Source organism: Myodes glareolus, chromosome 9 (assembly GCF_982192425.1).
Source record: "Myodes glareolus chromosome 9, mMyoGla1.1, whole genome shotgun sequence".
Classification (NCBI taxonomy): domain Eukaryota; kingdom Metazoa; phylum Chordata; class Mammalia; order Rodentia; family Cricetidae; genus Myodes; species Myodes glareolus.
In genome coordinates, this window is record NC_142034.1 from 92,197,653 (window position 1) to 92,216,967 (window position 19,315).

Sequence of the window (19,315 nt, forward strand, 5' to 3'; positions counted from 1 at the left end):
GGTGATGGGAAGAAAAGAAAAGGGGAAAAAGTGGAGAAGGGGAGTTTATAGAAATCAGGAGCAGTTAATGGTTTCAGTAAGATGTCTTAGTTGGGGTTTCTATTGCTGTGAGGAAACAGCATGACCAAAAGGGAAGTTGTGGAGGAAAGGATTCCTTTTTAGCATTGCTGTTCATCACTGAAGGAAATCAGGACAGGAACTCAAACAGGATAGGATTCTGGAGGTAGGAGCTGATGCAGAGGCCATGGAGGAGTGCTGCCTACTTGCTCTGTATGGTTTACTCAACCTCCTTTCTTACATAACCCGGGAATACCAGCTCAGGGATGTCCCCACCCACAATGGGCTGGACCCTCCTCCATTGATCACTAAGTAAACACCTTACAACTGGATCTCATGGAGGCATTTCCTCAACCGAGGCTCCTTCTTCTCTAATGACTCTAGCTTCTGTCAAGTTGACACACAAAACTACCTAGTACAGTAGACCAGGACTGGAATTATGAATCCAGAAAGCTGTGATTAAATAGAATTTCTTCTGTTGTTTTCACAGTAGCTCCAGATAGTCTGCCAAAAAGACAGAGAGAAGGTATGAGTGAGATCAGTAAAGAATGCACACTCATGCCACAAACTTCACTGGCTGAGTGTTTTGGAAGACAAGAATTGACCCCCAGTCTTTCTGATACTGGGGCCTTGGTTTTTTTAGTCCAAGATCTATACGAGCTTTCAGTGAACTGTTATATTCAGACTTTAAAAGAAAACAGAAATGAAAAAATAAAGACCAGTCAATGATTCCAGGTAGCTTGTGATGAATCTTAGGAAAGCTTTTGAGCATACGGTAATACTTGAGAGGAATGAACTGGGACTGGGGTTTGGCTCAGTGGTCATGCTTACCTAGTATGTGTGAGGTCCTGGGGTTCACTGGGTTGGGCATTTAGGAGATGGGGAAGGAGAGAGGGAAGTGAAGGAGGAAGCTGAAAAAGAGCTTTTAAAACAAGGTGACCCCCCCCTTTTTTTTTGTCTGACAGCTTATTTGTTCTTAGAATCATGACTTAGTTTAGATAAACTTACCTGGATTTTTGTGTACAGTTGAACTCCCTTTCCAGTCTGAGATGTCAGATACTTAGTCCTTCTAGACAAAGAGTTAGGACTCTGTTACACTGGGGGTTCAAACTTAGAGTAGAGCAGCACTGATACAGTGTTTAATACAGGGCTTCGTGCATCCAGTAAGTTATTCTGCCACTCACTGAGATGTATTCCTAGGGTACTTGCATTTCTCTAGCAGCGGGACTAGACAGAGGGAGAGGCTAGCCCTTCTAAGATAGGAAGTTAAATATTCTGCATCTCCTGAAATGTGCCAGGGCATCTAAAATGAAAAGTGATTATAGAAATTGCATGTCTTGTTCACTAAAATGATCTAACTTAAACTCTCTTCAAATGACCTGTAGGGAAATATGCAGTTAAGAAGTCACGGAGAACGGATGTGGAAGACCTGACTCCAAACCCTAAAAAACTGCTCCAGATTGGTAATGAACTACGAAAGCTGAATAAGGTGATTAGTGACCTGACTCCAGTCAGTGAGCTTCCCTTAACAGCCCGGCCAAGGTCAAGGAAGGAAAAAAATAAACTGGCTTCCAGGTAAATTCTGATGATGTTCACCCATGTGAGTAGTCTCTAGGGGGTAAGATTAGACCTTGAGATTTTGTGGAACAGGTGACTTTTCAGAAATTATTTGCTAAATAGCTACTATAGCAAGGTTTGTTGATGTTTTAAGTGAAGATGGCATTTATGCTCTTAGGAAAAAGTATTGGGGATGAGGCAGACAGTCAGCGCATTGTATTATGGTATAACTTAAAAGCCTTAAAACTCCCGTGTGCTTTTTTGGTAAGTGAGGTTGATTGAAGATAGTTAACAGTAAAATTCATCCACTTAGATATGATATTATGAGCTTGAGGAACATAATAACTGTATAACCACCAACATGGGCAAGATGAAATACAGTAACATTTTTATCACCTTAGAAAATGATAAAAACAAATTTCTCACCCTAGGCCTTTCACAACCATTGGTCTGTTTTATTTTATGTGTTACGGGTGTTTTGCCTGCATGTATGCCCATATACCACTTGCAGGCCTGGTGTCCACAGAAGCCCAAAGAGAGTGTTGGATCCACAGATGGTTATGTGACACTCACTGGATGGGTGCTGGGAATTGAACCCAGGGATCTCTGGAAGAACAGCCAGTGCTTTGAACTGCTGAGCCATCTCTCAAGACCCTGTTGATTTTTCTTCTTCTTCTTCTTCCTCTTCTTCTGCTTCCTCCTCTTCCTCTTTTTTTTAAATTAATAGTATCTCATAGTGATCTGTCCTTTTCCAGAATGTCACAGGGATAATGTACTGTAGTAGTCTGAGTCTGTCTGTCTTTAGCTTAATGTGATGCATTTGAGACCCATCCATGGTTTCTTTTATTCTGTATAGTCAGTCTTTATAGGAATATTACACAGTTTCTCTGCTTACCTGCTGTGAAGGATCTTTGAGTTCCTTCCAGTTTTTGGCATGTTTGAATAAAGCTACTGTAAACATTGACTTTCAGGTGTTTGTGTGGGTATGAGTTACATTCCTTTTGGATAAATACCCAGGTCTATATTGTATGGTTTATCTTTGTAAAAAACTATCAACCATGCTGCCTTCCAAAGTAAGTGAGAAGTGTTTTACATCCACCACGACAGACAGGGCTTTACTTTCTTCAAATCTTTCTTGGAGTGTTGTCTGTTGTTACTTGCTTATTTTTTTTAAAGTCACTTTAAAGTGTCTATATAACAGCTCTAGTTTTTGAATGTGTGCTTAAATTTTAAATGTTGATTTGGATAAATGGTGATGTGTGCTTTATAATTCAGTTCTTTGATAGATATCAGTAAACAAGTGACTTAGAGTTACTATTAGAAATATTTGGGGACCGTAGAAATGGCTCAGAGGATAAGAATATTTGCTCTTTCAGGGAACCTAAATTCTGTTCCCAGCACCCACATGGTGCTCAAAACTGCCTATAACTCCAGCTCCACAAGGATCCAATGACTTCTTCTGGCCTCTGCAGGCACCTATATACATAAGGCTTTTTATTCAATATTTATATACATATAAATAAAATAAATTTTTAAAAAACACCTTATGAATGCCAGAGAGGTGACTTCAGCAAGTACATGTACTTGCTGAACAAGCTTCATGATGCAGGTGTGGTCCCCAGATCCCACAGAAGAAGAGAACCAACTTCTAAAACCTGTCCTCTGACCTTCACACATGCACACCTTTACATACACTGTCTTGCTCTCTAACATGCATGCAAACACACACCCACATACTCATGCACACTCTCTAATGAGTGCACACACACGCACAAGAAGAAAAAGAAGGAAATTTCAAAGAAAGGTCTTTAGTAGTAGCAAATCTTTTTGCTACTATCTTCTTTTTAAAAAATCTTTTATTTATGGAAATATATTCTGACATCTCTTAAAATGAAAAATATACTGATAGTAGCTCTTCCTTTTCCAGAGCTTGTAGACTAAAGAAGAAAGCCCAATATGAAGCTAATAAAGTGAAGTTGTGGGGCCTCAACACTGAATACGGTAAGCCCCAGTCTTCAGCTTCACTCTTTCTCCTTGGTTTGTATATTCTCCTTCTTGAGCATACTATTTGACTCTCCTCTTTTGTTATTCTTTTGTGAGAGGAGAGGGTTTGAAACAACACAGCCACAGTTGTCCTGGAACTCACTGTGTAAACCAGGCTGGCTTGGAACTTACAGAGATCCACCTGCCTCTGCCTCCCAAGTACTGGGATTAAAGGTGTGTGCCACCATCATCCAGGTTGGCTCTCCTCATTTGCATTTATCTATTTAGAAAGCCACATGCCCACTGTCAATTCATTCTTGTCTTCAAGAGTGACAAGATCTGTGGTTCCTTAGACAAATGACACTACTGTTGACATATGCTAATTCATGGTCCAGTTTTCCTTGTTATGGTTGTATTTCTAGGTTAGCCAGTGTGCCCTATTGATTTTTACTATTTCCCTTGACTTCAGTTGTGTGGATTTTGTAGGTCTGTGTTGTTCACATTGGTTACACATTGAAATCCCTCTATATCTTTTAAAATACAGATTTCCTGGAATTTCTTAGATCTTATGAATTGCATGAGAACTTAAGACTTCTCTTTTTCTTTTCTTTCTCTCCTTCCTTCTTTCTTTTTTTTTCTTTTGCCATTGTTGAGTATCTCAATGTTGTAGGCTTAGCTAGCCTAGAATTTGCTGTTATAGACCAGACTAGCCACACACTTACAGAGATCCTTCTGTTTTCTGAGTATTAAGTTAAAGATCTGTACCATCATATCCAACAGAATTCATATTTTTGACACGCCTTGTATTCTAGGTTATTTTGTTGTTGATTTTTGAAGATTTATTTATTTACTAAGCATACATTTTACTGCTGGCAAGGAAGGTACCAGGTCTCATTACAGATGGTTGTGAGCCACCATGTGGTTGCTGGGAGTGAACTCGGGACCTCTGGAAGAGCAGCCAGTGCTCTTACCCTCTGAGCCGTCTCTCCAGCCCCTGTTTTCTTTTTCTTTTTTTACATAGTTAAAAATCCAACCCAGGATTTTGTGCATGCTAGTGAGGTGAGTGTTCAACCCCTGAGCTGCGTGCATAGCCCTCCATTTTTATCTAATATAGTTTGTTACATAATTAAAAGCAAACTCCCCCTTGTTAGTGACGTATTCTAAGTGTTTGCTTCTGTCTTCTAGACAATTTATTGTTTGTAATCAACTCCATCAAACAAGACATTGTAAACCGAGTTCAGAATCCAAGAGAAGAGAGAGGACCCAGCATGGGGCAGAAACTTGAAATCCTCATTAAGGACACACTCGGTAAGGAGAACATTATTAGATAACAACAGCTGTGTGGTGCCAGAGTCAAAAGGTTCTTTCATTTTAAGGAAACTCGTGTTCTCATTGCTCTCCCCACTTCATTCCTGCCTCATCACACACACACACACCCGCCCCCAGCCCCAGGATTTATCATTGTCAGTATTTTTACGAGAGCCTAACAAACTTGTGCCTCTGGATTCTCATCCCTGACCAGGTTGTACATAGTGGAGAGGACTAGAGAGGCCAGGCTGGTTGGTGGCTTGTGGGAGGAATGACTAGGACATATGAGATACTGCAGGGCCAGGAGTGAATCACAAGGGCTGCACAGCTTATTGCTGTCCCAAAAAGCCCCTGACTTGTCACAGTAAAAGGCTAGTGTTCATCTTGAGTAAAATCAAAAACAGTCTCAGATGAAAAATAGGTCCAAAAACAAGTACGTTCCTAAACAGTCACTGTTTGCCTATGAAATTGCACATAGATGGATGATTTTATGGCAGCCATCTTTTTTGGTGTTTGTTTTGTTTTGTTTTGAGACAGGGTTTTCTGTAGCTTTGGAGCCTGTCCTGGAACTAGCTCTTTTAGACCAGGTTGGCCTCAAACTTACAGAGCCTGCCTCTGCCTCCCGAGTGCTGGGATTAAAGGCATGCGCCACCACCACCCCGGCTGATTTTATGTATTCTTTCAAAGAACTTCCAGTATTCTTTAAAAGCATCCCAGTTTTTGTGTGTTAGTTTGAGAGAGAACTTAATATCATAAAATTACTTTTTACCTTTTTGGTTTTTTATTTAAAAGCTTTTGCATACCCATTAAGTATGTGTTCCCTTTACTAAACAGACAGTTTGACCTGTTACAAAGTGCTTGGCACATATTTTCTTTCCTTGAATGTCCTCAGGGTGTTTCTCCTTCTCTTCTGGCATAAAGTGTTTTTATTAAAGAACTGATCCCTGAATTAGTGTTTCTTGGTGGGTTGTTTGTTACTCTTGCTTAGATACATAAGATTCCTGCTCCCGTTTCTCTCAGTGTGCTTTCAGGTTTCTGTGTTCCTGGGCTTCTCCTGCTACTCCTGAAGACACCTGAGCACCTGTATGTCAGATCTGCCTTGCCTGTCTCTGCTCTTTGTTACTTCTTCTTGAACCACTTTTGTCTCTCACTTTCTCTTAGTTGCTCTTGGGTCATGTTGTGGGATGTGGAGGGGGGGTCATGGAAGTCAGGGTCTTAAATACACTCAACAGTACTACTACCCCTGAGCCATAGTCTCATCTTTTCTTGTTGCTTTTGTTTGTTTGTTTGCTTAAGAAATTTTCCTTTTATTTTCTGTGTTTACCAGGTTAGAGGACAACTTGAAGGAGTAGCTCTCTCCTACCATGTGGGTCCTAGGGCTCATACTCAAGTTATCAGACTTGGCAGCAGACACCTTTACCCACTGAACCATCTTACCATCTCCCTTCCACTTTTTGATGGTCTTTCTATGTAGTTCAAACTGACCTCAAACTCAGGCAATCCTCCCTTCTTCTTTTGTTGTTGTCTTTATTTATTTGTATATGTGTGGATGTATCCCATACTATGACATGAATATGGAGGTCAGAGGACTTACATCATGTGGGTTCCATAGATGGAACTCAGGTTATCAGTCTTGGTAGCAAGTAACTTTATATATACTGAGCCTTCTTTCTCTTCCTCTTTCATGTCTTATGGCATTTTCTTCACTGTTGTTTAGTTTATTTTGAAATAACAGTGGGCTAGGTTATGACATTCATGATCCAGTCTTTAGGTATGTCTTTCATTGTTTGTAGATATCATCTGATCTCTCTCTCTCTCTCTCTCTCTCTCTCTCTCTCTCTCTCTCTCTCCCCCTCTCCCTCTCCCTCTCTCCTTCTTTCCTTCCTTTCTTATTTTCTTTCTCTCCTCTTCTTTCTGTCTATCTCTCTGTCTGTCTCTCTCTCTTTCTTTGAGACAGGGTTTCTCTGTATAGCCCTGGCTATCCTAGAACTCACTTTGTAGACCATTTGGCCTCAAACTCACAGAGATCTGCCTGCCTCTCTCTCCCAAGTGCTGAGATTAAAGGCGTGCGCTACCACCACCCTGCCTCCTCTTTTCTACACATCCATCTTGGTAAACCAATAAGTTTATCCGGCTTAGAGAGGATGAGTTAGGGGTTGCTTGCAGGAACATTGGTTCCCTCTAAACCACTGTTACCATCACAGAATTCCACCCCATCATGGTATTTACCTCCTGGAAAGCTGAATCATAGAAAGGTGGAGGCAAGATGATCAGAAAGTTCAAGGTCATCCTTAGCTACATTGAGAGTTCAGGATAGCCTGTGCTACACAAGACCTTGTCTCAAAATAGAGTAAAATGAAATTCCCCCAGAGATAGGAAATACTTTGATTTTACTAGATCTTCTGGTTTATTGCTAGCGTTATTAATTGTTGAGATTTTCTTAACTGCCAAATATATTATTACAATTTGCTATTTTGTAGGCATCTATTCAGGTCACTATCCCCTTTTTATGTTGTCTTTCTCTTTGTCTGTGGGTCTGTGTATATTCTGAATAAAACTGAGAAGGGCTCTCATAGTATGTTTTGAGTTTCACCTCCTGTGTTGTTTTTGCTTTTAAATGTTGAATTTTTGAATAGGAGTTAGTACTACTAGATCTTAATTTGCATTTAGGATTTGAATCCTACAGTAGAAGAGTAGCAAGAAATAGTACAGTGTATGCCTTTATTTTACTGACCTCATTTCACCAATAGCTGATATTTTACTCTATTTGTTTCATTTCTGCTCCTGTGTACATGTGTATTTGGGGGAATATTTGGAGCTAACTTGTAAGTATCATGATTCTTTATTTCTGTTTCAGCATGCAGCTCCTTAAAAAAAAAAACAAGGAGTTTTGTTTTGCTTTGTTTTTGAGACAGGTCTTTTCTTTTCATGTATCCCTGACTGTCCTGCAACTTGTTATGTAGATCAGACTGGCCTCTGATTGATAGCTGCTGGGATTAAACATGTGTGCCACTACATCCAGGAAGTATGTCTTACTAGCAACAGTACCAGCAGTATATCTAGATTTATGAGCACTGCTGTGATCTCCAATATGGCATCCAAGCTTACATGCCTCTGCCTGCTTAGTTATGCCCTTTACATCGTGTGTGTGTGTGTGTGTGTGTGTGTGTGTGTGTGTGTGTGTGTGTGTGTGTTCTGTTTGGGAGTGTATTATTGGATTTAATTAATCTCCTTTTGTCTCTATTAATTTCTCAGTTATTTTTCTTTTTAAATGAAAATTCTAAATAATTGGTTCTCTTAAGTGTCCCAACATTTGGATTTATCTGTTTCTTCTTGTAAGGTGAAGTGAAATATGTGTGTGTGTTTAGGTGTATACATATGCAAGTGCACATGCATATGTTGTCGGGGCCTGTCTGGAAGCCAAAGGTCAACCTCAGATATCTTTCCTTAGGAGTCATCCACCTTGTTTTTTTCTCACTGGGGTCTGGTTTCACGAATTAGGCTAAGCTGGGTGGCTAACAAGCTACAGGAATCCACCTGTCTCCACTCTGCAGCTCTGGGATATACAAACACATGCCACCAAGCCCACTCAACTTTTTACATGGTTGCAATTTAACTCAGGTCCTCATGGTTGTACAGTAAGTGATTCACTGACTGAGCCCAAGAGTTACGTTTTTGGCAAGAATTTACATATCTATCTCATTCTGTTAGTCAAAGGCATGGTGTGAGTTTGTCCTGTTAGTGGTCATCCTGAGCTTGACTGAATAGTTGAGGTAGCATTGATAACTTTACAACTTGTTGTGTGTATTGTAATCAGTGATTAAATAAGTGTTTTCTATTTCTACTCCGTTTTCTTTTTCCTGTGTGGGTTACCACTCCTCCATTTCACCATCAGACAAGGGCTCACTGTGTAGCCCAGGCTAGCCTCAAACTCATGATCTTCCTGCCTTAACCACTCAAGTTCTGGGATTACCAGCATGTGCCACCATTCCTAGTTTCATTTCCCTTAATACTTAAAAAAAATTCTTACACCTGTTTAAATATTAACATTAAATATTTCTGGCTATCTAAGATGAATAATAGGAAGAGGAAGTCAGCATACTTGTGCTGTTCCTAATTTCTCTACCTCTAGTATTCTACCTTTTCTTATTCATTCACTTTTATTTAAAGTAAAGAAAGGGGAATTTAAATTATACAAGTAATTTTAGGAATTATTAGGTGTATTCTTTTGTACTTTCGGTGTGTAGTTGTGAACACAATGAGGTCCAAACAGTTGAAGGACACAGGAAGCCAGTGGGCCTTGGCTTCCTTTGGGTATTGCTGCGTGTCATCTACCACTTTAAAATACTTCATGACTCTTGGTGTGGGTCTCCTTAGAAGACGTAGTCTGCTATGTAGGATGGTTTTCTGGGCTGCATCAACAAGAAGTGGAGCCCTGTGTCAGTGTTTCAGATTTCTTCCCTGCCCTTTATGCCCTCTCCATATTTGTATTTTAAAGTGTACCTTTTATTCTCTTCAGGTCTCCCAGTCGCTGGGCAAACCTCAGAATTTGTTAACCAAGTGTTAGGGAAGACTGCTGAAGGCAACCCCACTGGAGGCCTTGTAGGACTAAGGATACCAGCATCAAAAGTGTAATCAGCCTCATTGGACCACTGGTCAGAAATGTCTGTTTTTGTCATGTTATCCATTGTAAATTTTCATTCTGTTTTGCATGTCAATTAGCATTATGTAAACATTTATAATTAGGTTACATTGTTTTAAGAACTTGTAGCATAAGTGAAGCATGATCCAAAATACTTGATTATTGCATATTCAGAGCATAAACCAGTGACCCTGCTGCTGGCATTAGAAAGGAAGCTCACGTTAAGTAAATGTGAAGTACAGATTGTAAACATCTGTTCAAGCAAAGCATTTTGGAGGAGTGAATATATTAATATAATGCTAAGTATTAAGGCGGGTTTATGCTCTGAACCACACAGAAATACCGAGGAAGCATTTTTTCCAAATCCATTTAGATTGTTTTTAGAATGACTGCATTTTTGTTCTAATTTTTCACAGCCATTAATCTCACTTGTATGTGGTGCACCTAGCACTCATGTGTGTACCATGTTTAGATGTTTTATTTTTAGAGCTCAATATGATATATATAAATATACAAATATATATATATAATTGTCTGTGCAAGAAAGAAAAAGCATATTCTTTGTGCCTTGTATTTTGGGGAAACTCTAAAACTGGTCATATTTTGTATGATGAAAACCCTAATGAGGAAAAACAAGATATATAGATGAGAAAATTATGGGGTTTAAATGTCTTTTTGTTCCAACTCTTTTTCAAATTTTTTGAATGTATATAGGACTATGTTGAAATGTAGATATATGCCACAGAGTCTGTGTATTGTATAAAAAAAGAAACAAAAAACAAACAACAAAGATGGCTCTAGAAAACTCCTATTTCGGTACTTGACCGGAAGAAAATACTTGCACATTATTGCGATTGTTTTATTTTTTCTACCAAAGACAAATGCAACTGGTATGGCAGACTGCCAGTCTAAGTAAAGTTTTGCACAGCTTACATGATACTGTATGAATGTATGAAAAAAAAGAGAAAAAAATTAAAAGGTCAGGGTTAGGGATCTTACTCAACTGTGAATTTTATTTCTGTTTGGGTCCAATTATCTACAGAAGGAGCATCCATATATACAAATATTATTTTGCTGTTCCTCTAGTTTGCTTCCATAGTAGATAAGTTGGTGGCCATTTAGGTGTCTTTTATTTCTGCACTTATTGTAGGAAATTTTAATATATTTCATATTAGTAAGCTATTGATAAAATAGTTTTTGACTTTGAAAATTAAAGTTTATTTAGCTTATTGTAGTATACTTCCACCAAACAACCAAAATACAGATTATTTTTATTGTATTATATATATATAAAAAGAAAAAAGCTAAAAATATCTAATACTTTTAGTTGCCACTTTTCCAATTGATGTATTATTGTGCATGTAATATTTTCAAAGATCAACACAAGCTTAAAAGTTTATAAATTTTTATATTTTTGTACAGGTATTTTCTTCAAACTTACATGTGACTTATTTTCTGTAGTTTCTAGAATTGGGAAACATGAACATGTCTAGTTTTTAGGTGCTCTTCTTGCTCATGTAAGCGGCTGTATTCGTCAGTTTAACTGTGCTCAGGCTTTCCCTCTGATGAGAAACTCCTGTGTCAAGGCAGCGTTACAACCTCCCACAGGTCCTGCCATCTGTCTTTCTTGACGGTTTTAACTCAAATCTTGTGTTTGGAACTATGAAAACTGGTAGCTTAAAAAGTAAAAGCAAGCATATCTAGAAGAAAAACCTGAAATTTCAGACAGTTGCTGTTTCTCCATTACCCATTGATAGAACTAAACTAGTTGTCCTTAGGCCTCACAGTAGTTTCTTTTTCTTTCTCTTCCTCCTCCCCTTTTGTAAGCTATAGCACATGAAGGTTCAATTCTAGAACACAGTAACAATCCAAAAATGTATCTTATTTGCCTCTTTGACATCCTGAAACATAAACGAAGAACTGGCTTGACATGTTAGCTATACTGTGACAAGGCTCCTATGTGTTTGGTGGAAATGTACTTGTTAGTGCGCTCACCCCAACAGTGAGCTCACATCTTATGCTTAGTAGAATGCAGGTGTTTACTTTTAGCTGGGAGAAAGAAAGCATAGGTTCACAAATGGAAGTATATGAAGGCTTGGCAGTGTATATCTGATAAATTGTTAGTGTTCTAAAATATGGCAGTTTTGTAGTCAAGTGAACATCGCTTCATGGTAGCAATTCAGTTGGCAAAGTTTATAAAATTCCCCATTTATACCTGCCCTGCTAGGAATTCTGGTTTTTTGATACCCCTTTCTTGTCTGCAAACCAGAATTTGATTTTTTGGTCTTGCATTTCAAAAGACTTTGAATTTGTTTAGTAGATTCCATACCCGTGCATTTCAGTGTTTTATATGTACTACTTAAGTTAAATAGTTGAAAGCCTTTAAATAGTTGAGCTTTTTAATGTTGACACTTTATTTTGTACCTATTTATATATGTATGTATATCTTAGAAAAGCACTTTGTTATAAAATTGCATTTTATATGATTCCTGCCATTTGCTGCTAAACCTGGGCTGGTCAGAACGCTGCAGCGATACTTGATCTAAATAAAAACCTGGCAGTAAAATGTAGAGTGCAAGTTAAATCCTCTTGCTGTTTAAGATGACATAGGCAAGCTGTGCAGCTTTACATTTTAACCAGGGGACTCTGTGGCATTTATAAAACCGTCTAGAAATGGTTGTACTTTTAATGCCAGTAATGATCTGCTTCCTTTATTGTTGTTAAAATACCTACACCTAGTGTATCACAGACAGTTCTCACGAGTACGTAAAAACCCCAACAGTTGTACATGTTCTGTTTTTTTTTTAAATGGTGGCATGTATTTTGGGTGGAAATCATTAGAGTGAGAACTGTCTAAAGATTTTCTGCGTTCATACATGGTAAACAGATAGCTCATGAAGTCCAGAACCTTCCCTTAAGTGAAGGCATTGTGAATCCTCCTCGGATAAACCCATTGTTCCAAAAGCAACCATATACTGACTCTAGTACTACTATAGTAAAAAAAAAAGTAACAGTGAACTTCTGCTTCCTGGTTTCAGATACACTGGATTCTTTAGTCTGTGCCCACATGAGAGCATGCTGCCCGGCTGCTCCTGTTAAGGTCGTGTGTGAGTTTTTCTGTCAGTGTGGTTGCTTGCTGTGCTGTACCATGTATGGGTTCTTGTCCTTTCCATGTCCTTCATGAGAGATTTGGGTGTGGCTTGATCTTGTGCCTTACTTGTACACTTAAATGAAACATCTTCATTCCCTCCTGCTTCCCAAACCTTAACTTTGTCCTTTTTGTAAGAGAATCAGAACTATTCCAGAAGCATCATGAAGGATTTCAGATGGGTGTGGTTTCATAGTTCCCTCTCTTTGTAGTTATTTTATACTTGTATGAGAGACCACTTTTGAATGATCTTTGAGTAATCTTGCTATACATCCCTTCTCTGACTTTTGTGAAGTTGTCATGCGTCTCTCTGATGCTTGACTTCATTTGCTTTTTAGCAAGAGTCTGCATTATAGAAAGGTGCATTCATTTCATCTGCGTGAATGTGACTGTTTTGTTTTCCAGAACTTTTTAGGAGAAGAGTACCCATTTTGTTTGTTTTTTTACAGCAGATGACAAGTCTCTTTAAAAGAAACAGAAGTACAGTACTTTTGAAATACAATGCTATTGGTATGAATTTTTCTTTTATATATAATATTCATACAATTATCTGATGTTTGCCTTCATTAATAAAGCTGTTAGTTTACTCACCAAAATGTCGAGAATGGGCGTGCTCTTTATTCCACACATTTAAACAATACTTTAGCTGCTAAGATTTAGTTAATTTCCTAAGACATGAATTCAAGTTGCCTTCAGCAAGAATTAACAAAACTCATGTTCCCTTTCTTTATATAGTCTTCCTAAAATTCTGTTCAACTACTTTCTAATTAATTATGTGACAGAATGTTAGCATCTCTCCAAATCTTGAAACTTGAATTTTGAGAATGCATTGAATTTCAGTGTTAATGGAAAAGGTCTCAACTATGTTTCTAGTGGAGTCTTTTGTGGAATGCCATTTCCCATGGAACTGCAACCACTTGCACAACTTTGCACAGAACTGCAGTCTTGTTCTTCCCTGGATCGTGACAAATGAGTCTCACAGTGCTGTAATACTTGTGGATTCTTTCGTAATCTTTGTCCTCTTAATAAGGGCATTATGAAAAGATGACTTCATGGTTTTTGTTTTTGTCTTTTTTTAACATTTCAAACACAGTGGGATGTAACACTGAATGTCAGCTGTAGGGATGGTGGTTTCGTTCTAAGGAATAAGCATGTTGGGGGAATGTGATGCAAATGTACTACTGAGAGTTACATACACACTTCCATAGGCAAGTGGGATTATGTGTTGAAGCATAGTCCCCGTGCTTAGTAAACTGAACTAGAAAAGACACCTAGGAACTGCACTATGCCAAATTGCCATTTTGTTCTGAAGAGACTTTTTGAGGAGGTAAAGGTAACAGAACCTCACAGCTACTTCCAGATAGTATTTTGGAGTTGAAGACTCAGTGGCTAGTGAAGAGCACCCAGGTTTATATCTCCACGTGCCAAGTGGGAACAGGGCTTGCCTCTTCCATAACAATGTAAACATCTGGTGTGGCTGACTCAGTTCCGGTGCCAGGAGTGGAACTGATTCTGTGTCTTGCCCTTTGCCCTTTTTTTTTCGAACTAAATAACAAAACTGTGTATGTGTACTGTATTGGCCTTTCCACCACATGTTCTACGACACTGTACTTCACTGCCTGCTATTGTCTTCTTGCCCTAGACTCTGTCCTTTAGCGTAGCAATTGTGGTTCAGTGACTCCAGAGCTGCCAACACAGAAGGACAAGAATACAAAGTGTTTGTTCCTGTGGTTTGGCAGCCTCTTCAAATAGTTGCGCTTAGGATCCTGTCTGTGATATGATCATAAATACTCCGTAGTTTTGTTTATTCCTTCACCCTCAGCTGGAGCTGTGACACTTTATTGGATTCAGTCTTGTCTCTTGTCTAGAAAGAATTGTATCTTGTTCACGCATGAGCTGTTTAAAAATGACTCAACGTTGGTAAATAGTTGTGCAGTTTTCCTTTCAGGAGAAGGCCATGCACAGGTTGCTTTGTTTTCTGTCACCCTCTAACCTGTCAGCACTGTAGTCAGACACAGAATCATCAGTGTATGCAGCACCCTTTGTAACTTAAAATAAAAATATGAAAAGAAAAGGTTTTGAATCGTTTGCCTCATATTTTGTCTTTTCTCCTTTCTGTTGCCTGCGACACGGCAGCCATCCATTCCTCAAGACAAACTGTTCCTAAGAAGTCTCCATCTTCACAGAGCAAGGGAGCCAACTGTACTGCCTCTTTGGGCGTACAGAGTGCTAAAGATTATTGACATTGTAAGCTGGGTTTCTAGTATTTCAGTGAAATTTAGCTATCCCATAAAATTATTTGATAGAAACATTTACTTTCTTTGTAAACAATAGTTTGCTTAATTTATCCTTTGATAATTTAGACAAGAAATTTCTTCAAGGAAAACAAAGTATCAAAACGGTCTTCAAACTAGGGGAGCTGTGTACCTAAGGCCTCTGCCAAGGGGACCCTGCTAGGCAAAGGGGGCGTAGGAGTGGGTGTTTTTCAGCAGCAAGTGTCTGTTGAGAACCTACTCTCCCAGGATGTGTGGGTAGGTGCTGGGTTACAGAAGGATTGAAGAGATTGCCACAAAATCATTCTACCAAGGGGTATGGCATGTGGGCAGGATGGCAGAAAACACAAGAAAAGTTGAAGGTATGATGTCCTGGGGGGGATGCTAAAGAAAGGATGAGGGCCAGGGAGATAAAGGTTAACGTGCCTGGCAAGCCATCAATCCCCAGCACTCAGATGAACAGCAATATGTGGTGTAGGCACTTGTGTCTGCAGCCAGGGAGGCAGAAGTAGATCCCTGAGGCCCACAGCCCAGCATGACCTACCTGGAAAGTAATGAGAGACGCCATTCCCCAAACAGGACAGCACCTAAGGGATGACAACTAAAGTTGACCTCTGGTCTACATATAGACACATAAAACTTGACTCTTTTTCTCTATTTGAGTGGCACTGAGGCCATTTTTTTAAAAAAGGCAAAGTAGATGTGCTTTCTCATGGCTGATGGTTATTCAAGACTTACCTCTCACAGTGTTGGTAGCTGAGGAGTCAGGGGAGCAGGGCCAGTCCAGTCCTTAGGGATATATCAGTTGGTGATTCTTAAGTTATAGCACAATGAAGCATTTGAAAGAAAAACATTGGGCTGGAGAGATGGCTCAGAAGTTAAGAGCACTAACTGCTCTTCCAGAGGTCCTAGTTCAATTCCCAGCAACCATATGGTGGCTCACAGCCATCTGTAATGAGATCTGGTGCCCTCTTCTGCCCAGCAAGCATACAGACAGACAGAACACTGTATACATAATAAATAAATCTTTTTTAAAAACATTAATTTTTAATTAATTCCTAATTAATTTAGAAAGTGTTGTCCTGCCGGACAGTGGTGGTGCATGCCTTTAATCCCAGCACTCGGGAGGCAGAGGCAGGTGTATCTCTGTGAGTTCAAGGCCAGCCTGGTCTACAGAGGGAGTTCCAGGATCAGGCTCCAAAGCTACAGAGAAACCCTGTCTTGAAAAGCAAAAAAAAAAAAAAAAAAAAAAAAAAAAAAGAAAGAAAGAAAGAAAGTGTTGTCCTAATTCAGCTAAAAGAGCATTAGAAGGTAGTAGATGTCCTTAGGTATGGAGATGGCACACTGTAAGCCATCTAGTTGTCCTGTTAAGAACACTGGACTGCCACTCTCAGGCCCAGTGAGGCTGGTGGCCTTGTCTTTCTGCAGCAGCACTCAGATGAAGGACTACATCCAGCCTATTGTAGTAGAGGTTCAGTTCACACTCTAGTCTGCTTGATACATTCTGAGGACAATTCCTACTCAGATAATCAGGCCGAATCTTGAGCAGTATTTAGAAGAATGTCCACATCAGAGGGAAGTAAGGTGCTTAGAATCTGAAGGTCCAAAAGATCCAAAGCCCACACAGTGCAGCCAACAAAGGCAGTTCCTAAACGAAAGGGGAAAAAACGGAAGGGGTTGGAAGAATCATGAGAGGGCCTGTGGGTCCCAGGCTGTGCACCTGCCCCTTCAAACTAGCCTCTAGTCAGGGGGCCTGCAGTCTGCCAATTATGTAGGAATTTCCAGTAAGGACGATACGTTAGAGTTCAAACGCTAAAAATCCCTCCAGTACTGCCTTTGGGGTTCTCCAGTGCCCTAAATGGAGAACTTTACTCGGAACATTACAGTGATTTGAATGTCAATCTGTTTCTTTAAACATTTTTAATCCTAAAATGGTGCTTAGAATAAAAAACAGAAATGTACAAAATTGAAAGAAGAGTTTACAGTGAAAACCGCAGAAGAAACTTGAATGAATGAGAATACACACCAGGCTCCAGAACAGGACCTGTCAGCTGAAAGCTACTGGTGCTGAGTCATGCTAAAAATGTGATACCATCTTAACAAAATAAACTAAGGGGATGTTAAGTTGTGAGAAGAAAATAGCTGAAACATGTTGGGGTGGGGAGAGGATAAATCAAGTATTTTAATCCTATTGTCGAAGACTCTGTATAAAAACTGTCATTGAGTGCATGAATGGACAGGCAAGGAGATTAGTGAATTTAGAAATAGACACAATTGTAGATGAAAACAGTAGCATGGTCAATGTGGCATCCAGAACCAAGGTAAAATAAATAAGTTGGGCCCTTCTCTAATATTGGTGCCACCGAGAAACCTAGAAAATGTCAAGTTGGTTCTGCATCTCACTATGAGCCAATATGTACTTAAACGGGCAGAGATACAAGTGAGTTTTTTTTAAAAAAACAAAAAAAAAACACAAAAAACATAAACACCAGAAGGAAATATATACAATCTTAAATCCTAGGGGCGTGGGAAGGATTTTTTTTTTAACATAGACCCAAGTCCAGGGGTCATAAATAAAGATCCACCAATGTGAAACTGAAATTTTAAATCATCTTTGAAATAAAAAGGTACCATAGACAAAGTCAGGATTCTGCCAATTTTACAATGAGAATACTAATAACAGAAAGGGTTCCTGGAAACAAATACAGTAGAAAAGTGCACAAAATGACTATGATAGCTTTGAGACATTCTCGGTCTCATTCATTATGAGAGATGCAAGATAAAGGCCTTTTAAGAAACACTGAATGGGACCGGATGGTGTTGGCACACACCTTTAATCCCAGCACTTGGGAGGCAGAAGCAGGCCTGGTCTACAAGAGCTAGTTCCAGGACAGGCACCATCGCTACAGCGAAACCTTGTTTCAAAAATAAAAATAAAAAAAAAGAAAAAAAAGAAAAGAAAAAAAAAAAAAAAACACTGGTAAGATTCCCAATGTCAGCTCACCATGCTGGTGGGCTAAAGAAAATGGGCATTTCTTTTATTTTTCTGGAGTAATGTAAACTGGTAAAACCACTATGAAGAGATTTTTTTTTCTTCCTGTTTTGTTTAGTCCTGACTAGCCTGGGAACTAACTATGTAGACCAGGCTGGTGTGGAACTCACAGAGTTCCGCCTGCCTCCGCCTCTTGAGTGCTGAGATAAAGGCGTCCGCCACCATACTCAGAGAGAAAAGAATTATGAAAGCTTATGTGAAGTTAAAATGCATGTCTGACAGCTTCATGTTGAACACCTGTAATTCTAGCACTTGGGAGTTTGAGGCAAGAAGACCAGGAGTTCAAGGTTGTCCGTGTCTACACATGCAGTCGGAAACCAGCGTGACTTATCTGAGACCCTGCCTCTGAAAAGCCAAGATAAAACACATATATCCACCTATTCCATTTGTTCTGTCCTCCTCTTCCCACTTCCTGTCGCCAAACTAATCAGTGTGATTATGTAGGTGAAGCACTGAGTAGAAAATGCCTGCACTTCCGTACTCCAGAATGTTGCTTGGGAATACATGAATAGCAACTAGGCATTGGGTTCAATACCACATTTCACCCTCTAGGCAACCTTAGTAATGATGTTACTGATGATCACGTTAGCCTCTGAGAAAACTAGAGTGGGGTTGGTGATGTGCACGCCTGGAATCCAGGCCTTTGTTACTTGCAGTGAGGTGCACCTTTTCGGAAGTGGTGCCAGCTGCCGTAGGAACGTAGGCAACTGTGGAGACTGACTAAGGGGCTATGTGTGAAGTCTGAGAAAAACATTTTAAAAGGAGGGAACCCCCATATCCCAAGGCTACAGGGCCTGGAGAATCCCTGAGGGCCGGGAAAAGGGGAGGGAAAGTATTATTACTAAGATAATAATAATAATAATAATTAAATACTTCTAAAAAACGCTACCCTTCTGTGAGCAGCACTGATAGTGTCTATCAAAACCACACGGCACAATCGGAGCCATTCCTGCGATACTTGTAATCTAATTCTATACAAAAGGCAACATCAGAACCATAGAAACATGTAAGGCAATGTAGTTCTGTATATGAGAAAGCCCTAGGATCTTGTTTGTACTGATGGAGGTGCCCCAATGACCTGCATTGAATTCTATCCCTTTACAATTTTTTTGTGTCTTACTCCATAATTTAGACTTAATGGAGAAATTTTGTTTTAAATTTCAAAGAAAAAAAAAATGCAACTTCGGTGGCATCCTATTCGGTACTTTTTGTTCCTATGCAAAAAGTCACTTATAATAGCTGATGCCAGAAAGATGGAGAGTGATCACTGTTGGGCGGATTTTTTGTTGTTTCTC

General features: G+C 39.4%; 1 protein-coding gene across 5 annotated transcripts in view; it reads left to right on the forward strand.

Moving 5' to 3' along the window:
• Positions 1-19,315, forward strand: part of Crebrf (CREB3 regulatory factor) — an 80,725-nt gene that overhangs the window by 61,122 nt on the left and 288 nt on the right. For 4 of the 5 annotated variants that reach the window (XM_085694832.2, XM_048436043.3, XM_085694831.2 and 1 more), the window contains 4 exons: positions 1,443-1,632; positions 3,542-3,615; positions 4,783-4,905; positions 9,425-14,769. In XM_085694832.2, coding sequence (XP_085550958.1) covers positions 1,443-1,632; positions 3,542-3,615; positions 4,783-4,905; positions 9,425-9,540 — 503 coding nt within the window. In that variant the 3' untranslated portion in view covers positions 9,541-14,769. Of the gene's footprint in view, positions 1-1,442; positions 1,633-3,541; positions 3,616-4,782; positions 4,906-9,424; positions 14,770-19,315 lie in introns of those variants that run through there. The other variant, XM_087910717.1, reaches the window with a different exon arrangement.